Below are 19,362 nucleotides of genomic sequence, written 5' to 3' on the forward strand. Positions count from 1 at the left end.
GAGAGGCTGGAGCTGCCTGGGCCCTGGAAGATCCCCTTCCTGCTGTTTAAGAAGCCCCTGAAGTTTGGTGTGTTCAGCAGCCCAACCTCAAGTCGCCTTGCTGCTGGTTCAACGCTGACCTGCTCCATGGTCTGGTGACTGGGATCTTCGGCCCCTCCTTGTAGCCAGACTCACGGCTGCCCACATCCTGTGCTGGAGCCCCACTCTGACTCCCTGCATGCAGGGTGGGTTAGCAGCACAGTTGGGTATGAAAAGAGGCAGGCCTGGATGTGAGTGTCCAGCTCCACTCCCTGCTAGCTGTGTGGCTTCAGGCAGGTTCCTTGATCTTAAGGTCCTGTTCCTCATCTGAGAAATTAGCATCACAACAGAAATGTCTCAGGGAGCCCAGGAGGCCCTCAGCTAGAGGCAGGGTAAAGCCCCCAGCACCGTGCCCCAGGGGGCAGGGGGACCTCTGGATCACAGCCCGGCTCTGCACAGCCCCACTGGCCGTGTACTCAGTGAGGCCCGCCTGCTGGCTGTTCCTGCACCTGCTTTATGTCATTGAGACAGGGTCTGAAATCTTTACTTGGTCCCTACAAAGTGTCTCCCATAGAGTAGATGCTCAGGAAATGGTGTCAGTTGATGAACAGATGCATCTTGTATAAATCAGGAAAGAAATCCTGGTTCTGAGCCTGCAGTTTTCTGATCAGCAAACAGCTGCCTGTGCTTCCTGTGGCCCCGGGGGCAGGTGCACCTGCACAGCAAGGGGGCTGTAAAGAGGCAAAAATACTCTCTTCTGAGTTGAAATCACAAACCTGTGACCTGCATGCTCTCCTAAATGGGAAGGGGTGAGCAGCGCTGTGGGAAAGGCTCCTCCTTGGCAAGGAAAGGGATGATTTCTCCAGAGTTCACTGGACTCCCCCTTTCCCCAGCGCCAAGCATCCGGGTGAGTGTTTTGCAATGGGGTCTGTCACCATCAGGAACCAAGGAGAGTTTAGACTCTGCATTTACTACACCAGACCCACAAAGCACCACCCATGCTCTCAGTCTCAGGAGAAACAGCTTCTTTCACTTTTCAAATCAATCTTCTGTGCATGTATTTACTATGTTACAGCACCATTTGGTTCCAGCTTTAAATCACGAAGATATGCTGTACTTAACGACTTTAATTGAAGCAGCACACAGCCACATGGGAAATATCATTTAGAGGCCAATCATCTCTTTCCCAGAAAAGCTCTGGGGACAGCGGCAGGGGAGGGAGAGAGGGAGCTGAGAAGACTTGACGTGCAAGTTCAATTTCTACGGGTGAACACCTGCGGCCTCGGCAATGCTAGGTTGTTAGGAATTCGGCCTTACTTCTTTTCATCTCTGTAGTTTACTAGGTGGCTCTCAAAGGCACATGACTGCGGTGCCCCACTGCACGGACGCAGCAGAGGGCATGACAGGGTTCACTGGAGAAGCTGGCTCCCGCAGGGCTGCCGGGCCAGCCTCTTTCAGCTGGAAAAAACCATAAGCGCTCACTAACCTGCTGTGCTCACCATGAACTTCCACTTGACCACATAGGCATCCCCCTCGTGGAACTGCCCGATGCTTTGTTTGGGGAGCCTGCTATAGTCGAATTCTAGGATGTGCCAGACATCCACGGAGACGCTGGTGATCTCAAACTGCCTCCTGTCGTGTCCTTCCACCAGGCCATAGCCACGGCCGACGTTCACTCCGTCCAGGATGGTGCCTGCTGTCGTCTGGGGCATGGACACCATCTGTGTCACATCGTATGCCTTGACATCAGCCCTGGGGTCTTCCTACAGGGGAACACAAAGACATCGGTTCAGTTGCCTGTTTCTGCAGCTATTCCTTGTCATGCTCAACGCTGCTTCAGCTGTTCATGGGACAGCATAAAAATACACCTTCCACACTCTGTCTCAGGATGTTTAACTGCAGTCAGGGAAAGGCTGCATTTCCAGAAAGACTCTGGCAGGTTTGAACACCCATCGCCACAACAACGCATGGATGCCTGAGAACAGGCACAAACCAGACTCTTCACTTCCCAGAGTCAGATTAGAATTGGAGGCCTGTCTGCTGTTCTATTAGTGAATCCTGGGAAGGCTTCCTAGCTTTAAGGGTGTGTGTGTGTGTGTGTGTTTGTGTGTGTGTCTGTGTGTCCATTTTTTTAAATTAAATATTTTAGTTGACACATTATTATGGATATGATTTGATGTGTTGATACATGCATCTGTTTCATGGGGAAGGGGGTGTGGGAAGGAGACGGGACAGGGAAGATAGGGAGATGTTGGCCAACTGGTACAAAGTGACAATCAGAGAGGAGGAATGAGCTCTGGTTTTCTCCTGCACAGTGGGGTGACGTTTTCCAATACTGTATTGCATATTTCAAAATAGCTAGAAGAGAAGATTTGAATGTTCTCACCACAAAGAAATGATACATCTGGGGTGACAGCCATGCGAACTATCCTGATTTGATCATTTTACATCAAGGCCACTTTTATTGGGACCCGAACCAAGCCCCGAGGTTTGAGACCTGGTCGCCGGAATACCTTGTGCTGGGCAAGTTCCCCGGGGTTCTTCTCATTCGGTCGCTTCAGTTCCGTCCAATCCAGAAACTTCTCTTTGAACAAAATCGTCTCATTGTGTTCAGTAAGTCTCCCAAATATTGCCCAGTCGGGCCTCCCCTGTCCTTTTCTGTAGGGTGGGAGGGGGGTTGGGAGAACAGACAGGAAAAGAACCAAGATTAAGCCAAGCTTAAACAAAGGAATCTAAAACACACACGCGGCTACTGGAAAAAACCTCAAAGTACTTAAGTACATATAAAACAAATGGTTTATTTTCCTGCATTTTACCAAATAATGACATTTTGTTATTTTAGTCTGAAGTCATGCAAAGCTTTGTGTCCATAGAGTTTTTGATGTGCCTGAATGTGACATGAACCATGTCAGGACTAGACTTTTCTTACATTCTAGCAAGTTCTTTTCTTTTCTTTCTTTTTTTTTTTTTTTTAGAGATAAGGTCTTGTTCTGTTGCCTAGGCTGAAGTGCAGTTGCACAATCATAGCTCCCTGCAGCCTTGAACTCCTGGGCTGCAGTGATCCTCCTGCCTCAGCCTTACAGATAGCTGGAACTGCAGGTGTGTGCCACCATGCCTAGCTAATTTTTGTATTTTTTTAAATATGAGACAGGGGTCTCGCTATGTTGCCCAGGCTGGTCTTGAACTCCTGGCCTTAAGTGATCCTTCCTTCTCAGTCTCCCAAAGTGCTGGGACTACAGGTGTGGGCCACATTCTAGCAAATTCTTGTCTTTGGGATACCCTGGGGTGGCACGCTGGGTGGGGATTTTGGCAAAGGCAGGAGCCGCAGGAAAACCTTGTCTACTTTAGCCGCCCAGTCACCTGCAGATGCTTACCAAGTTTGCCGTCCAATTAATTAATAGACATAGGGAAGAGGTAGCTCCCTCCTCAATTCTCTACTATTTTATGTCATGTTACAACAAAGCTCTCCAGAGTATGGAGATTCTCCCGTCACTAAAATGAACACACTTTCATAGATCTTGAAGTGCCTTTTTGTGCACTTATTTCTAGGCCACTGGCCAGGGCAGCAGACAGGAGAGCACAGAGAGATAGGAAAGAAAACGGCACAGCTCCACCCGGAGGTCTTGTGTGGCCTTAGGATTTCAAAATTTACACTGTCCCCAAGAACACAGGTATTTTAGATAAAGGTAGAGCTGAGAAGATACACGTGCTGCGGAGGGAGTAGCCCTGGAATAACATGCACGATCTCTCATCCCTCCAGATCCATCTTCGGTTGTGAATCCGGCCCGGGATGCAGCCACCCCTTAGAGCAACACCCCCTGCTGCTCGTGCCCTGCTGTGCTACTGCCTCAGTCACTTCCTGCTTGGTCAAGACCACAGCTGCTGATGTCACAACTGAGGCACATCAAAAAGGCTGCCTGATTCAAAGAAAGCTGCCGGATAAATCATAGAACACAGACACTTCTACCTCATGCTCTTATGGGACTTTAGGAACCAAACATAAGCACCTATGGAAAATGCACGGCGGTCTTGAAAGGCTGTGGTCTTTATCAGAAAATATCTGAATGACTGTCTGTCAGTCCTACTCTGCAGGCTTGCTAAGATGATGATTGAAAGGGCTCTTGGTTTCTGCTTTGGAATCTGGCATTTATGTTTTGAAGCGTTGTGAGCAAGCGATGTGGCAGATTGCAGGGTGAGGGGGACAAACCTGGGCCAGGAGCCAGGGGTTTCTCTACCCCCTTCCCTGACTTACAGCTGGAACTGAGCTCAGTGGTTTCAGCCTCTTTTGCTAAGAAGGTCTGGGTATGTAATCCTGGCTGCACCTTAAAATCCCTGGGAGCTTTTAAGACATATTGACACATAAGCTCTAACTCACATGAAACGAAAACACATCTCTGGGGCAGGGCTGAGCAAATGCATTTTTTAAAAGGCCCCTCAGGTGATTCTGTCTCAGAGATGTTGAAAACCAGTGGGTTAGGAGCTCAGTCATCCACTTTCAGATCTGTGATTATGCCACTATTAAATACAGTTGGCTATCACATAGATTTTATGCTTTAGCTTGTTCTTTTTTCCTTTGCTATACCAAATAAAATCTTTTGAGCTGTAGTTCCAGTCCTTAAAATAATGGTTGTTACCATACTGAGGTTAAACATTAGTGCATTTGCTTAACAAGGACTTTAAAACTTATTACACTGCCATAATTTTTAATGGTTTCTATAATGATTAATTAATAAGAAAATCAATAATTGGATTTTAAGCAGGAAACTAGGCAGGAAAGTTGAAATTCATAGACCAATTCAATGGAAAACATTAAAATGTATTGGGAGATGCCCAATATTCTATGCTGTTTGGTGGTTCACTGGTTTCTAATCTATTATAATGGCACCCATAGTTAAAAAGCACTAGTTTTTTTTTGGTCTGATAGTTGAAAAAACAACAATCCTTTGCACGTGGGAATTCTTTTTTCCAAAATCATAATTTCTGACTTTGCACATATTCTATTGAATTGCCAAAATGACTTTAAAGAGTCTAGTACATGCAGGGAATATTACAATTGCAATCATTATTTTAACACCATCTCCTCCCCCTCTTCCCTTCCCAAAAGATATAAAGACATAAACATCATCTGCTGCCAAATAAATCCTGAAATTCGAGGGCGATGCTGGGAAGGTATGAAATTAGAGGGAGGCATGTTGCTTTTGCACTTTCAGATCAATGGCTGAATTCCAGACCCGGGGAAGCCTTTCAGATCCGCATGTAATTTGTTTAAACAATTGCTGTTCATCTGCCACAGCAGCACTTGGAATGCCGCAGGGAGGAACTTGCAGCATTTCTCGCTCACTTCAAGAAATCAACTATAACAAACCTCTTCCAGAAGACTACGACATCCATATTTCTGCAATAGTTAGATAAAAGTTAAAGAACTGTTCCTTTTGTGAATATTCACAGTCCACTGCATATAATCGTTTATGAAAACTGAACCCTATAAAGAGCGAGAGTAGAGGACTGTGGTGAGAACAGAGGGATCGAAGGGAATCAGCTCGCTTGAAGAGCTGTCCCCGGGCGGCGGCAGGAGTACCTGGGGATAAGCGGATTGCATTCTCCAGGATCCAGGGGATTGATGTCACAGTTCTCATAGTCAAAGGTTCCATTCCATAAGTGCTTTGCCAGCTGAAATGCTATTTTTCGTTGTGCTAATGTGACTTCTTTCCCATGCCATACGTAAACTTCACTACCAAAATCAAACACCAGTACCTGGGAGAAATGGCACAAAAGAATTTGTTAACTTCAAGAACATGCAACAGTTGAATCAGGTGCAACAGGGTCTCTTGTTGACAGTGAGTCAAACGGAGGAAGACAGAAATCCTAATGGGGCGACAAACACAGACACAAAAAGGCCAGGAGATCTCAGCTGGCACTGCCCCACCAAGCCAGCCTCTGCCCTGCGGGCACGATTCCTCCTCCCAGTGTCCTAAGTGGCCAGGATAATGTTCCCTCCTCTGAACTCTCAACCTGCTTACAACTTGTGATTCACAAGAGTTCTTTAGGTACATCTTCCTGTCGACTTCCTGCCTCTCTCCCCTATTCCTCCCCCTCTCATGTGCTCATTCATTCACTTAATATATACAAAGAGGCCACTTCATATACCCCAGGCACTCATGGTCCAATGGTGTCTTCTCTCCAGTACACAATTCCAAGATCCTTAAGGGCAGGGATCAGATCATAGTGATACATACAGGAGGGGTTGATTACTAAGTGTTTGCTGAATGAATACATGAATGTAATGCTATTTCTTATGTTCATAGTTTGTTTTATTCTTTCTCTTAGAATGATTTCTCCCTTCACTTCCAGCAATTCAAATTTTGCTTAACTCTAAACTAGGCTCAATTTCACTTTCTATGTAAAATTATTCCTGAAGGTTTCTTTTTCTGTGACTTTTCCCTCATGTAAATGCCCATACATGTCACACAGTCAACCTTGCTCCAGATTACATTCCTTCTAATACTCTTCCACCCAATTAAACTTAAGGGCCTGTGTGTCTTCCACTTTCTCAACACTTAGCATGCTTAATGGTACTGGAAACGTATGTAATTAATAAATATTTACTGCTGTGACAGGACAAAAACAGCACATTAATTGGGAAATCCATAAATTATATATGCATGCATCTAGTGTTCCTTAAACTTAAGGATTTAAAAATATTTTATTATAATGTTTATGCAAAATGCAAAAGATAGGGCTAAGTAATATTTGTATTTTGCCTAAGATATAAAAGCCTTCAATGATCCATGCCAACTCTAAATGATATTCTGGATTCCATATTAGCATTTAAGATACCAGTAATGGTTTGAAATCACAAATATCCTTTAAAAAGCTGTAAATGTTCTACAATGGGTACTGACACTGGCTAACCTTTATTGGGAACTTACTCTCTAATTTATTGGGCAGCCTGTGCTGAGTGCTTTCAATGTGGTTTCTCACTGAAGGGCAGAGCCCACGGACTGTACCTCTTTGGGTTGCAGAAGGGAGCACTTCGGAATTTTCCCCCAGTAGTCGTCATCAGGAACAAGTTTGTCATCCATGAGACGGTAAATGCAGTTAGTTTCTATTATGGCTGCTTCATAGAGTTCATCCTCTTTTGGGTCTCCAGCAGCTTGGGGATAAGAAGAACAGGAGAGCATCACATTTTACATTGCAAAGTAGCTGCAATGTAAAATGTGAATGAATTTCACATTGTAAAATTTTATTTACAATGTAAAATAGAAGAATGAGCTAAGGAAGAAGAAAGGAGATTCAAGTCTCGTCAATCTCTGAAGTACAATGAAGTCTTACATTGGTAACTGGTTTGGCCACCCAGAAGCTTCCAGAAGTCTTTGGCTGCATGAGTGTGTGTATTAATTCCTTCTTCAATGGTTTGGATATAAGTAGCTCTACAACCAAGTTCCCTCTTTGTCTGAATTAAAGTTGCAAGTTCTGAGGCCTAAAAAAGAGAGGAACACAATTGCCTGGGTAGAAAAGCCCTTGGCTAGACAGAGTGGCACATGTCAAAACCAGAGAGGAGAAACAGTGTGCCTGCAAGGAAAGCCTTGTGACCACGGGTGTGGGTGGATGCTGGTTACTGGGTATTTTCAATGACCTCAAGAAAATGTAACTGAAAGACCAGGGAGTATCAATTCTTTAGAGCAATAGTTCTCCATCTTCAATAGGTCACATGTGATGCTTTTAAAAAACACTATTCTTTGGGCTTTACCCCATGACAGTGTCATTCAATAGGTCTATGGCAGAACTTCAGAGCTACCTGGGATAAAGGACTTTAAAGTGGGGCCGCTTCCCTTTTTACACAGGAGTAGGAAGGAACCCAGGACCCAAACACTGGGGTGTAGGTCATAGTCCTAAAGCATCCCATTTAAACATGTAATGAAAGCTTGTTTGAGAGACATTCAGGAAAAGAAATCCTACCTATCCCTTCTCACTTGAATGCAACACCTGGCTTTTGAGAAGCTTTGTGACTGACGTCAGGAAGAACACTCCACCGGTGTGTAAAGGAGATGTTAGCTAAAGCATTTTTATTTTTCAGGTACCAACCTTCGCCTTTTCTATGACGTTTGCAAACTCTCCTACCCACAGGAAGCAGCAGTGGGGAGAGAGCAGGAGGAAGCAGTCCCCACTGTTGAGTGCCGAAGCTCGAGGTTCCACCAGCCTGGTCTGCACGTGTCTTCTTCCTGAACACGAGGCAGACAGTCACCGTCTTTCCAGACAGAACGGGGATAGGACGCACCCCACATCGGAAGCATCCCTGCTGCGGACGCTTTCACTTCTAGAGTCTTGTCTGCTAATAAGAGTGCCCATGGCCCAGGGTGGCAGCAGGGGGATTTAGAAAGGGCATGATGATGGCACTAGCAGCTGCTTTCCTGGTTTGTGCTTTCCCAAATGTCACCCACTTCTCAGGACCATTATCAGTGTCATGTGTGTGGGTTAATGAAGGCTCCCCCTTCCAGGGAGATGAGCACACAGGCTCCTTTTCCCTCCTTCACTCTTCTCCCGGGGCCTTTCTCTCCCCTGGCCACCTCCTGCACCCAATTACATCTGTGGCCCAGGCAAGGGAAGCCATGCCTTCAGGAAGGGTCCGATCTTCCCCTGGGGAGTTTCCACTATGAACCCTAGGGGCCTCTCAACAGGAAGGACGGAGCCACCACCTTCTGTGGCTTTCAACACCTTCTCCTATTTATTGATTTTGAGCTTTCCACAATTAAACAGATTGTGTAGTCTCTGGGTTAGGACTCAGGACAGAGATTGGTTATTTGAGCTTGTCACTAGTCTTTTTAAATACACACAATAGGATAGTGGTTACACAGAAACATGCGGGAAACCCTCCTGGAGGGAGAGGATATTTCCTTCATTCTCATCTCAAGGATTCATCTATACAGTGGCCACCAGGAGGCAGCCGAGTCTCCTCCTCATGGCCCAGAGATGCCCTGGTTCATCTTTGGAATCTCCCTTGCTAGGGACAGGAAGGGCACTGGAGCGGAATGCAGGTGGGCTTCATCTTCGTCGACCTTCTCTTGATTCTTTCTCCAAGCTGTGTCTTCCTCCCCAGTTCTGTACTGACTCGGGGAGAACTGGGCAGGGAGCAGAGAGCCCCTCTGATGATGTAGGGCACCTCTCATAACTGCATGGATGTGTGACCGCTTCGTGGGGCACGGGGCGCCAGGAGTAAAAGCTGGGATTCTGGAGTGGGGGGACCTGGGTTCAAATCCAGCTCTGCCACCCAGTAGCTGCTGGGACCCCAGACACATTCCTGCCTCTGGAAGCCCTGGTGGGCAGAATACTCCCTATGTCATGGGATTTGGGGAAGCTTGAGAGACAGGAGGTTGCATAGCAAGGAACACACAATAAGTTCTCAAAAAGTGTGCGTTCCTTTCCCGGCACAGGCAATGAATTACAGAGTCAGGACTCCGTATGTGACCAGACAGAAACCACGGGCCCTGAGTCACCGTGCCAGGCTGCTCTGAAATACCTTTAATCTGCAACAGCATCAGCCTCTTGTAGGGCACAGCGCTGTTGTTAGAGTTCTGTTCCGTCAGGTTGACGCTCCGCAGGCTGACGTTGCTGAAGTTTTCTTTACTGGCTAAACCCGCCAGGGTGACTTCTGAGAAGTTGGAGTTGGAAGACACTGGGCAGGTTGAATAAGGAAACACAACGCAGGAGGTTCAGTTACAGTGACAATATTTACAGTCAGAAATTATTCATAACTGACTCAACACCTTTGTCTTTTCAAGTTAATCCCGAGAGGGAAAACATACTCAAGTTTGATTAAATGTGCAATTCAATGCTTAACCACCGTGTTAAGAATTAAGTACAGCATTGAAAATATAAACTGCTTGTTGACAAGTGTCACTCCATGCTGTGCAGAGGGACAAGAACTGAGTGATGATGTGGACCAGTTACTTTAGTACAAAACCAGGAGCTGGATGCACTTGTTGCAATTCCACTGAAAGCTGTTCTAAATCCTAACAACTTTTACATGCCCAAATGTATAGATGCCAGATGACTGTTAGACAGCTTTCACCAAAAGCCTTTATACATAAAGAAAACAAAAAAGTAGACACTCTGTAAGGGATGATTAGGTTCTAATCTTTATCTGAAGGCAAAGTGATCAGCCAGATGATATCTTGAGATCTTCTGCTCTTAGAGTTAAGACTGTAGTTATAAGATGGGTTTTCACTGCAAAACAGCAAACATCTATAGACCGGTCAGTCATCACTAATCCAACCCCTGAGCCCCCAAAAGTGGAGGCAGAGGAAACATATGTAAAATCTGTGCCAACATTTATTTCTCCAACTTATTGTTTTAAAAATGTATATGCTGGAGAGAAATTCAGAAATTTATTTCACTGGGATTAGGTTTGAAGACATATAATACCACTTGTCAATTCATTATGGTGTTGTGGTTTTTAAATACACTTTTTTTGTTGTTGTTGTTGAGAAAGGGTGTGGCTCTGTCGCCCAGCCTGGAGTGCAGTGGTGCAGTCATGGCTCACTGCAGCCTTGACCTCCCGGGGTTTAGTGATCCTCCCACCTCAGCCTCCTGAGTAGCTGGGACCCCAGGTGAGTGCCACCACACCTGGCTAATTTTTTTATTTTTTGTAGAGATGAAGTCTTGCTATATTTCCCAGGCTGGTCTCAGACTCCTGGGCTCAAGTGATCCTCCTGCCTCTGCCTCCTGAAGTGCTGGGATTACAGGCATGAGCCACCATGCCCAGTCTGAAACATACTTTCTTAGTAAACCAGTTATAACGAAAAGACTCAACCACTTCATCTAAATACTATATTTCTAAGAAAAACATTAGGAAATAGGTCTATGAGTGTTACGGGAAAATGAGAATTATAGCAAGATTATTCCAAAAATCAAGATTATGCATGCTATCACCTCAAACCAAGAAAATCACTGTTTCAGAATGATGGAACCCCACATTACTGGGCAGATGAGAGCAGTGTGGCTCAGCCTACAGTGAGACTGAGAGTCTGGAGCCCATCTCCTCGCCTCCATTCATTGCCCCTGCCAGCTCCCCCTGCTCCCTCCAGCCCACATCCCAACTCCGAGAAGCTCAGGGTCCTACCAAGAACGATCTGAAAAGCACTGGCGTTTGTGTTAATTAATAATATAAAAATCTAGGATTAGATACTCCAGTGATTTGAAGTGTTTTACTATAAGAGATCAAATAACTCTTTTACTATAAGAGATCAAACGACTAATAAGATTAAATGAAGAATGATTGTGTGTTCAGGATCTACAGAGCTGCAAATGGCTGAATTACCATACTCAGAAATATCCATCTCTTCTAACTTTCAGAAAAAAACTCAACAAAACAGGGTAATTTGTAACCGGGTGCGGTGGCTTGTGCCTGTAATCCCAGCACTTTGGAAGATCAAGGTGGGAGGATTGTTTGAGGCCAGAGAGTTTGAGATGAACCTGGGCAATATGATGAGATCCCAGTCTTTAAAAAAAAAAAAAAAATAACCAAACCCCAGTATAATCTGAATTAACTAACTGAACAGGTGATACACACTGTGAGAATTTCTATGAAAAATCTTTAAAGTCTAGGTGCGTGCACATGTATGTGCAAACTTACTCCTTTTTACTTCATGAGGGTCTTCTGAGCATCATTATTGGCCTTCACAAGGCAGAAAACCAAGCAATGAGTATAGCATCGGAAGAAGCCATTCCCAAACACAGAAGCAGGGTGGGGGTTCAAATACTCACTCTTTTCTACTTTCATCCGCTTTGACTCCATGAAGGCAACGTTTAATCTCTGCTCAGTGTATTCCTGAAGGAGATCTTCTCTTGCCGCCAGCATTTTCAGGGGGTTTTTGGAGGCCTGAACCCGGCGCTTGGGCCTAACTGCCCGCTTGTGCTCGGCCACAGAAGACGTCAATCTGCAGATGGAAGCAGAGTCGCGGTCCCAGTCTGTGACACCACCACCCCTGGATGACCTGGGGGTCTTGGACTCCACAAAGTATTTCCTGATTTTGTTACAAATCTTGCAACTCTTCCTCCCACCGCCACTCCCCTGACATGGAGTCGTAGAATCTTGGAGATGGAAGAAGGATGCAAGCCCACTGAGTTCAAATCTCAGCCACACCCGGACGCCCCCACTCACTCCTGCCCCTTGGTCTCCGCCTGGGAGGGTGTGGAGTACTTCCGGGCAGCTCACGGCTCTGCTAGACAGCTCTAGGGTTTAGGGAGCTCTTCCCTCCCCCTACCACGCCCATGCACACCTCCTAATTCTCACTTTGGAATCATACACCCATGTCTACTTCTCTGTCTCCGGCAAGCCCTTCGGGAATTTGCAGACCACGGCTCCTTGAAGTAATCCTTTACGCTCAGACTAAATTTTCTCCCTATGCAATAGCTTTCGGTCCCCTTACTGACCCTCCATGACTAGCTTCCACTCAACTCACTGCCCCCTCTGAAAAATAACCACTTTTTGGAAGAATATATTGAAATAAAATAGGCCCGCAATCATCTGTGACCACCCCACATTCTCACAATTCTTTAGGGTGGAAAACCAGACTAGGGGAGGTGAGCAGACCGAGCGAAGCGATCTCCCAACAGACTCCTGCTGCCACTCTCCACCTCCAGCTACGCGGGCCTCTGTGCCCAAAAGGCGTCTTTACGTACCATGGTGTCATATGTGTCTATCAATATGTTTAAATTATGATATACAACTACTTAAACAGTGACATTGTCTGGGCGGAAGATTGAGAAATGGTTAAACCGCTATGTATGCAAATACCCAAAATACTATTTTGAAGTAGAAAATGGCAAAGGGCTCATTTTTTAAGGTAGGAAATTAAAACATGCAAACTGAAACAAATTGAGCAAACTGGAATATGCAAAGAATTTATCAGGAGCAGCTTGTAGAAAATGGTATATGTCACTGACAATTTCGCAGTTAAGAGCAGATGGATGTGGTGGATTGCCGTGGGTGGAGCCTGTCTAGCGTGTCTCCCTCTGCTTCTGGTAATAGCATCTGGATTTTCCTTTGGGGAAACCACCTCCCTGCGCCCCCACCGTGGCTCTAGAGGAGACCCAGACACCCGCCTTTACCCAGTCAGCATCTTCTATCCCATTGGCCACAGTGACTGGTTTGGGGATGGACACGGGCTCAAGTTGAAGCCAAGAAAATCAAACCTGGAACTTCTGCTGGGACTACCGGGAAGAGAAGCCGCCCGTGCTGGGCTGGCCAGGGAGGCAGCCTGGTGACTCCAGAGCTGGGGTGTCCATCTGCCGCCAGGCCGCTGCCTGACGGAGAGTGAGGCCAAGGAAAACAGCCAAGACAGACTGTGTTCTGAGGGGCGTCTAGAACCCGAGGCCACATCTGCGCTGTTCAGCGAGTGAGCCGGTAAACGCCGCTGCACTGTTGAGAGAGTGAGCCGGAAACCCCTCCGCACTGTTCAGCCAGTGAGCCAGTAAACCCCGCCGCACTTTTCAGCGAATGAGCCGGAAACCCCCCCCGCACTGTTCGGCAAGTGAGCCAGTAAATCCCTCTCATTTTTCTTTTTGGCTGAAGTCGGTTTGAACTGGGATGTTTTTCTGGCACTTGAAATTGACGGGATCCTAATACCATAATCGCTTTTCCTAGTTGGTTTAGTCATGATCCCGTGGGAAGAGAAACCCTTAGTCATCACTGAGAAAACCCGCAGATCTATTGATTTTGTAAATGATTGGAAGCTAAGTAACATGCCTTCCTGATTTTCTAGTGAGCTGTACTAATTTGAGCCCATCTCATCCAAATATTTTGCAAAGTTATGAGTAAGAAATATGTCAAATTAAAGACAGGTGTTGAACTCTCTGCTAAGTGATATAAACATAAAAACTGCAAAACGGTATTCAAATTATGTGAAAAATTCATTGACTCTTTATGGCACAGGACAAGCATCTGTGGCCCACGCGGTCTGCCTGCATGCACATCTGGTCTGCCGTCTGCATGTTTTATCTGCTGCGAGGCTCCGTGCCCCTGGCTCCTGCAACACGGTGCCCTGGCTCTAGAATACTAACGCCGCTGTGATGGAGTTAGAAAGAGAAGGAGGCCACACTGGGGGAAGAGCCTCATGGATGTGCCCTCTGCAGGCGAAGGAAGCCCTTCTCAGTGGAGGAAAGACGGAGACCCAAATAACTCACTTGGGTGCATAAGGATCGAAAATGACATCGAAGTCCTCGTCCAGCTCCACAGGACCTCTCAGCTTATTATAATCCACGCTGCGGTAAAATTTGGCAAAGGTTTCATCATCATCTGGCTTCATCACCTCCTTCACAGATTTGCCGGTGACAGTGAGCACCGTTTCGTGCATCCCGCCAACTATCAAGAAACAAGCAAAAGACATAAGAGTTTTATAAAAACAAGGACTCCAATTATGCTTCACAATAGTTTAAAAATTCTATTGCCTCCTAAGTTCCAGGAGTGGAAGAAACACGGTTGTGATATACAGGGTCCTGTGGTTGCTTCCCAGGCCCTTACTTAATCTCTGACGTAAGGACTTCCCACCTGAACAAATCTTCTGCAGTAAAATGGGAGAGAGGGAGGCTGACCATACTGCACACACGAGCACATTGAACGCTTCTGAACCTGCCCTTGCTTCTGTTGAGGGTAGGTGAACCAGCCTCAGCCTCATTCTACGTGAAGGGTTGGCAAACTTCTTCCAAAAAGGGCCAGCCAGTAAACATTTTAGGCTTTGCATGGGGAGGGGTGACATGGGGCCTGTGTTGCGACAACTCAGTTCTGCTGTCTTAATGCAAAAGCTATTGACAATAGTTCACAAATAGGCATGGATATGTTTCAATAAAACTTTATTTACAAAAACAGGGCTGGGCATGGTGGCTTACGCTTATAATCTCAGCACTTTGGGAGGCTGAGGCTGGGGGATCGCTTGAGCCCAGGACTTCAGCCTGAGCAACATAGTGGGTCCCCATCTCCACAAAAACAGAAAAAAATTAGCCAGGCTTGGTGGTGCACGCCCATAGTCCCACCTACTTGGGAGGCTGAGGTGGGAGGATTGCTTGAGTCCAGGAGTTCAAAGCTACAGTGAGCTATGATGGCACCACTGCACTTTAGCCTGGGTGACAGAGCAAGACCCTGTCTCTAAAAAACAAACAAGAAAAAAAAAAAAAAGCAGGTGGGCAGCTGGATTTGGCAATGGCCATCGTTTGCTGACCCACGGGCTAGATCACTGCTCCATGTGTGTAATAAATGCTTTGCTGATTGGCATTCCCTGCCTAGCCAGTTCAGTTATTATATTACACTTTTATATTTCTGTTCAGTGGTGGTTGTATTATTTTCAACCTTTTAGTGGTCACTGTCAATAGCAGGGACTCCCAGCGCCTAGTATTTGATAAGTTTCCAGGATTGGGCATTTTAATCAAGAGATAAAAGGCTGTTTTTGCATATTGCTCTTTTATTTGGTATACCGCATTGACTTTAATATTGAAACATTTACTTCAATATTCATTTGCCATAATTTTCTTTTAGAAATCATTTGTGATTATACGAAATAATATTAGCTTTTACCTTATTGGAAATTGATAACATACAATTTAAAGTTCACCAGGCCCAAGGTCACGTTGATTTTGCCAACATATAATAATCTGCTTTCAGAGTTATAAGCAAAATCACTCAGTTCACAATTCCAATTGGATTACATCCCAAGGGTTTAGATTCAAGAAAAAAATGTATTATTGGAAGTCCCCAATTTAGTACATTATCAAGTGAATCAGGGCTTGTTTCTCTAATCAGTCTTGACCAAAACTTCTTTTTTTTGAAGATAACAACAAAGATAATGATTACAGTATGAATTAGGAAAGCCATAATAGAAAGAAAATAATTTAGCTGAGGAAGAAAAGCAATCAGAATTAGGATTTAGAGATTCTGAAAGCAAAGCCTTCTGGCTTCCAGTAGGTACCTTTGTTATTCAGCCTTCTTAGAAAGGTTTCCAGCCTGTCCAACTTCAGGTCCGATTCTAACTGCATATCTGGTCTGGCTTCGATATCTAGGCAAGCAGAAACCATCAGTGAGACAGCATCACTAAGGCCTCTTCTGATCAGGCTTGGCGTGGCCAGGGCCTTGGTGACTTACCTTCCAGAGGTTTGGAAACGGGTGTGGTGCCTCTTGTTTTACTGCAAATGGGTGAGGCTACTGGGGTTATGGCAGTGGGTGACGCCAAACCTGTGGAACACACAGACAAGCTACTGAGCATCTCAGGGTCACTTCTGGAAATCTCCGGGACCCTGGTGGATCTCCAGAAGTCCCAGGGTAGACAGCACAACATATAAGAATTTACACACATGCAGGCACACACACACACATTTCACACGTACCACGACTGTGGGACAACCAACTGCAAACGTAGACTGGATTTTATTATTTCCAAGGACTGTAGTGGCTGATGAGCTGATATTCCAAAATGAACAGTGGAGACGTGGGAAAACATGTCCATGACACGTTAACCTGGGCAAATGCAGCTGTGAGTTCTGAGGCTCTCTGGAGATGGCAGGGGCAGCTGAGAGTGCATTGGTGCCATCTGCAGAATGAGCTGTGTCACACTTGCCAGCAACTGGCCCCCCGCACTGGAGCTCTCCTCCAGGCTGAGGGGAGGGAGGGACAGTGGCCTTGGGGACATGACATAGACAGTAACCCAAGGAGGGCCAACCTTTCAGAAGAAATCACAGACCAGGGCAGGTCTGGACCGACTACGAGTTTTGGAAGGTCCTGTCCATCTCCCGTGTGGGCAGAAACAGGAAATGCTTTTCCTAGTATATTTACTGAGAAGCAGAGTGGGGAATCTTTAAAAGGGCAAGTGGTGAGAGACATATGAAAGGGAAAGGGAGGAATTCCTGCATGGAGAAAGTATCCAGCTGGAAGAAGAAAACTTAGTAAACAGAAGGATGAGTATCGCTTCCCTAACCTAAGTGGAAGGCATTGGAAAGAAAACTAGTGCATTTACAAAAAAACAAAATGAGATGTGAATGTTCTCTGTACTCATTTGTAATAAATGTGAAATCCTTAGATGACATTGCCACTTAGATGACAACGCATCCCTGGATGAACAACATCGAGAGGATATGCAAATCACTATCACAAGGAAAACCAAATGAATGAATGATTCTGCTCCTTCCTCCTGTGAACGGGAGAAGTATTATAGCATAAAAAATTTAATTAAAAAAACCATTAAATGGTTTAAAACTCAAGTTTTAGTAATATTCTACAAGTACGTCTCATTATGTACATATATTTTATTGATGATGTCAATAAAAGTTTTAAAATTTGTTTCAATTGCCAGAACTACAAAGGGTTTCCATCCATGAGAAAGTAAACTTTCTTGAAAGATGATAAATAAAATCTGGTATCACAGGGTGGGGAGGGAAATCTTCACTCACTAGAAGGATGCTTAAGAGAAGAGACATCAGAGGAGTTCATTAGCACAGAGGCCGTTAACTCCGCAGCTAATAAACAGGACTGACTCTGAAGGCTGGTTTCCAAAGCAACCGGAGAAATCCATCCGTGTCCTGGCCGGTGCCGGGCAAACCCCGCTGCCATGGCTCCCCCTGCTGGCGGTTCAGGCAGTGGCACTATGCAAACGTGCTCCCCACCTAGCTAAGGATCCTTAGGGAATGAATGGCTCATGGCGGGGAGATGCAAATTACAAAATGTTAAAACAAAACAAAGATCTTCCCCATAGCTCTTTTCAATGAATTCTAGGTACAACAACCAGTCACCTACTCTCTTCAGGAACATTTTCACAGATGTCAATGTGGACAAGGGCAGTGGCATTTGGTAGTAAGAACCCACTTACAAATAAATTAGGGTTTTTAAGATGGAAGAAAGAAAAGAAACCAAAGCGGAAAGTCATCAAGATAAAAGCCTGGGCTAGAAGCTGGAAAACCTGAGGTCTGGTTCAAGTTCTCAGTTCCAGTTCTACTTAGTCACCCTGCACCTAACGACGTGCTTCTGTTAAAGAAGGGTTGGGGCTCACGTTAAAGGAGTTTAAACATGAGTATCCCGTTCTGTGATCTGATGCAGGAAATTGGCAAATGGTAACTCATTCCGTGAGAGTAAATTATATTTTCACCATTCCAAGATGAGGTAAGAATAGATTTGTTAGAAAGGATTCCCCACTAAGATTTGAGTTAATCACCGTTCAGGGATTTCCCATGTCTCGCTCCTTCCCTTCCTTCTACAAACATTCATTATGTACCTATAATGAGTTAGGTACTCTTCATAAAAGTGTGGATTAAAGGTTCTGAGAAAAAGAAAAGCTAAGCCTCTATATTTGATGACAAGATGTTAAGAACAAGTGAATGTGAAAACGTATACCACTATGATGGGAAATCTGCTTTTAAATAATAGCTTAGAAAGTGATGGTATGTGCATATAGGTGACAAAGGGAACCCAAATTTTAATCATTTCCTGCAGGATATGAAATAAAGCCCCAAACACTCTTATGAAGCCTCAAAGCTCTCCAGTAACTTTACTAACCAAGTGATATGTAAGTCAGTTTCATAAATTTTTGAATACAGGCATCAAATCAGTTCCAAGAGCTCAGCAGCAGAAGATTGCAGCAGGGACATCCCACTGCCTAGGAACTGAGGACATATTTTAGACATCTATTAAAGCATATCCGGATTTGGCTTTGGTCAGTCAGAGAAATCAGGTTTATGGAGAAGGACCTAGGAATTAACCTAAAAGGAAGAGGGGATAAATTTCTTTATTGTGAAAGGCTGACTTAGGGTACATGGTTGCCAGGTCAGAAGGAAATGGAAACAATTTAAAAGTAATTATGGGCTGGCGGGGTGGCTCATGCCTGTAATCCCAGCACTTTGGGAGTCCAAGGCAGGTGAATCACCTGAGGTCAGGAGTTCGAGACCAGCCTGGCAAACATGGCAAAACCCCGTCTCTACTAAAAATACAAAAATTAGCCGGGCGTGGTGGCGCGTGCCTGTGATCCCAGCTACTCGGGAGTCTGAGGCAGGAAAATTGCTTGAACCTGGGAGGCAGAGGTTGCAGTGAACTGAGATTGTGCCACTGCACTCCAGCCTGGGAGACAGAGCGAGATTCTGTCCCCTCCACCAAAAAAAAAAAAAAAAAAAGAAGTAATTATGGGGGCTGGGCACAGTGGTTCACGCCTGTAATCCCAGCACTCTGGGAGGTCGAAGCGGATGGATCACCTGAGGTCAGCAGTTTGAGACCACCTGGCCCACATGGTGAAACTCCGTCTATACTAAAAAGATGAAAAATTAGCCAGGCATGGTGGTGGCCGCCTGTAATCCCAGCTACTTGGGGGGCTGAGG

General features: G+C 45.4%; 1 protein-coding gene across 1 annotated transcript in view; it reads right to left on the reverse strand.

Annotated features, from left to right (window-relative positions):
* Positions 1-19,362, reverse strand: part of LOC100977039 (supervillin) — a 277,602-nt gene that overhangs the window by 22,011 nt on the left and 236,229 nt on the right. Inside the window, exons 21-31 of the mRNA XM_063607305.1 lie at positions 16,151-16,240; positions 15,978-16,064; positions 14,203-14,380; positions 11,782-11,954; positions 9,536-9,691; positions 8,104-8,240; positions 7,351-7,498; positions 7,026-7,171; positions 5,597-5,772; positions 2,532-2,676; positions 1,505-1,781 (exon numbers count right to left, since the gene is read on the reverse strand). Of these exons, the coding sequence (XP_063463375.1) occupies positions 1,505-1,781; positions 2,532-2,676; positions 5,597-5,772; positions 7,026-7,171; positions 7,351-7,498; positions 8,104-8,240; positions 9,536-9,691; positions 11,782-11,954; positions 14,203-14,380; positions 15,978-16,064; positions 16,151-16,240 (1,713 nt within the window). The remainder of the gene's footprint in view (positions 1-1,504; positions 1,782-2,531; positions 2,677-5,596; positions 5,773-7,025; positions 7,172-7,350; positions 7,499-8,103; positions 8,241-9,535; positions 9,692-11,781; positions 11,955-14,202; positions 14,381-15,977; positions 16,065-16,150; positions 16,241-19,362) is intronic.

The sequence above is a fragment of the Pan paniscus genome, chromosome 8, assembly GCF_029289425.2.
Source record: "Pan paniscus chromosome 8, NHGRI_mPanPan1-v2.0_pri, whole genome shotgun sequence".
Classification (NCBI taxonomy): Eukaryota; Metazoa; Chordata; class Mammalia; order Primates; family Hominidae; genus Pan; species Pan paniscus.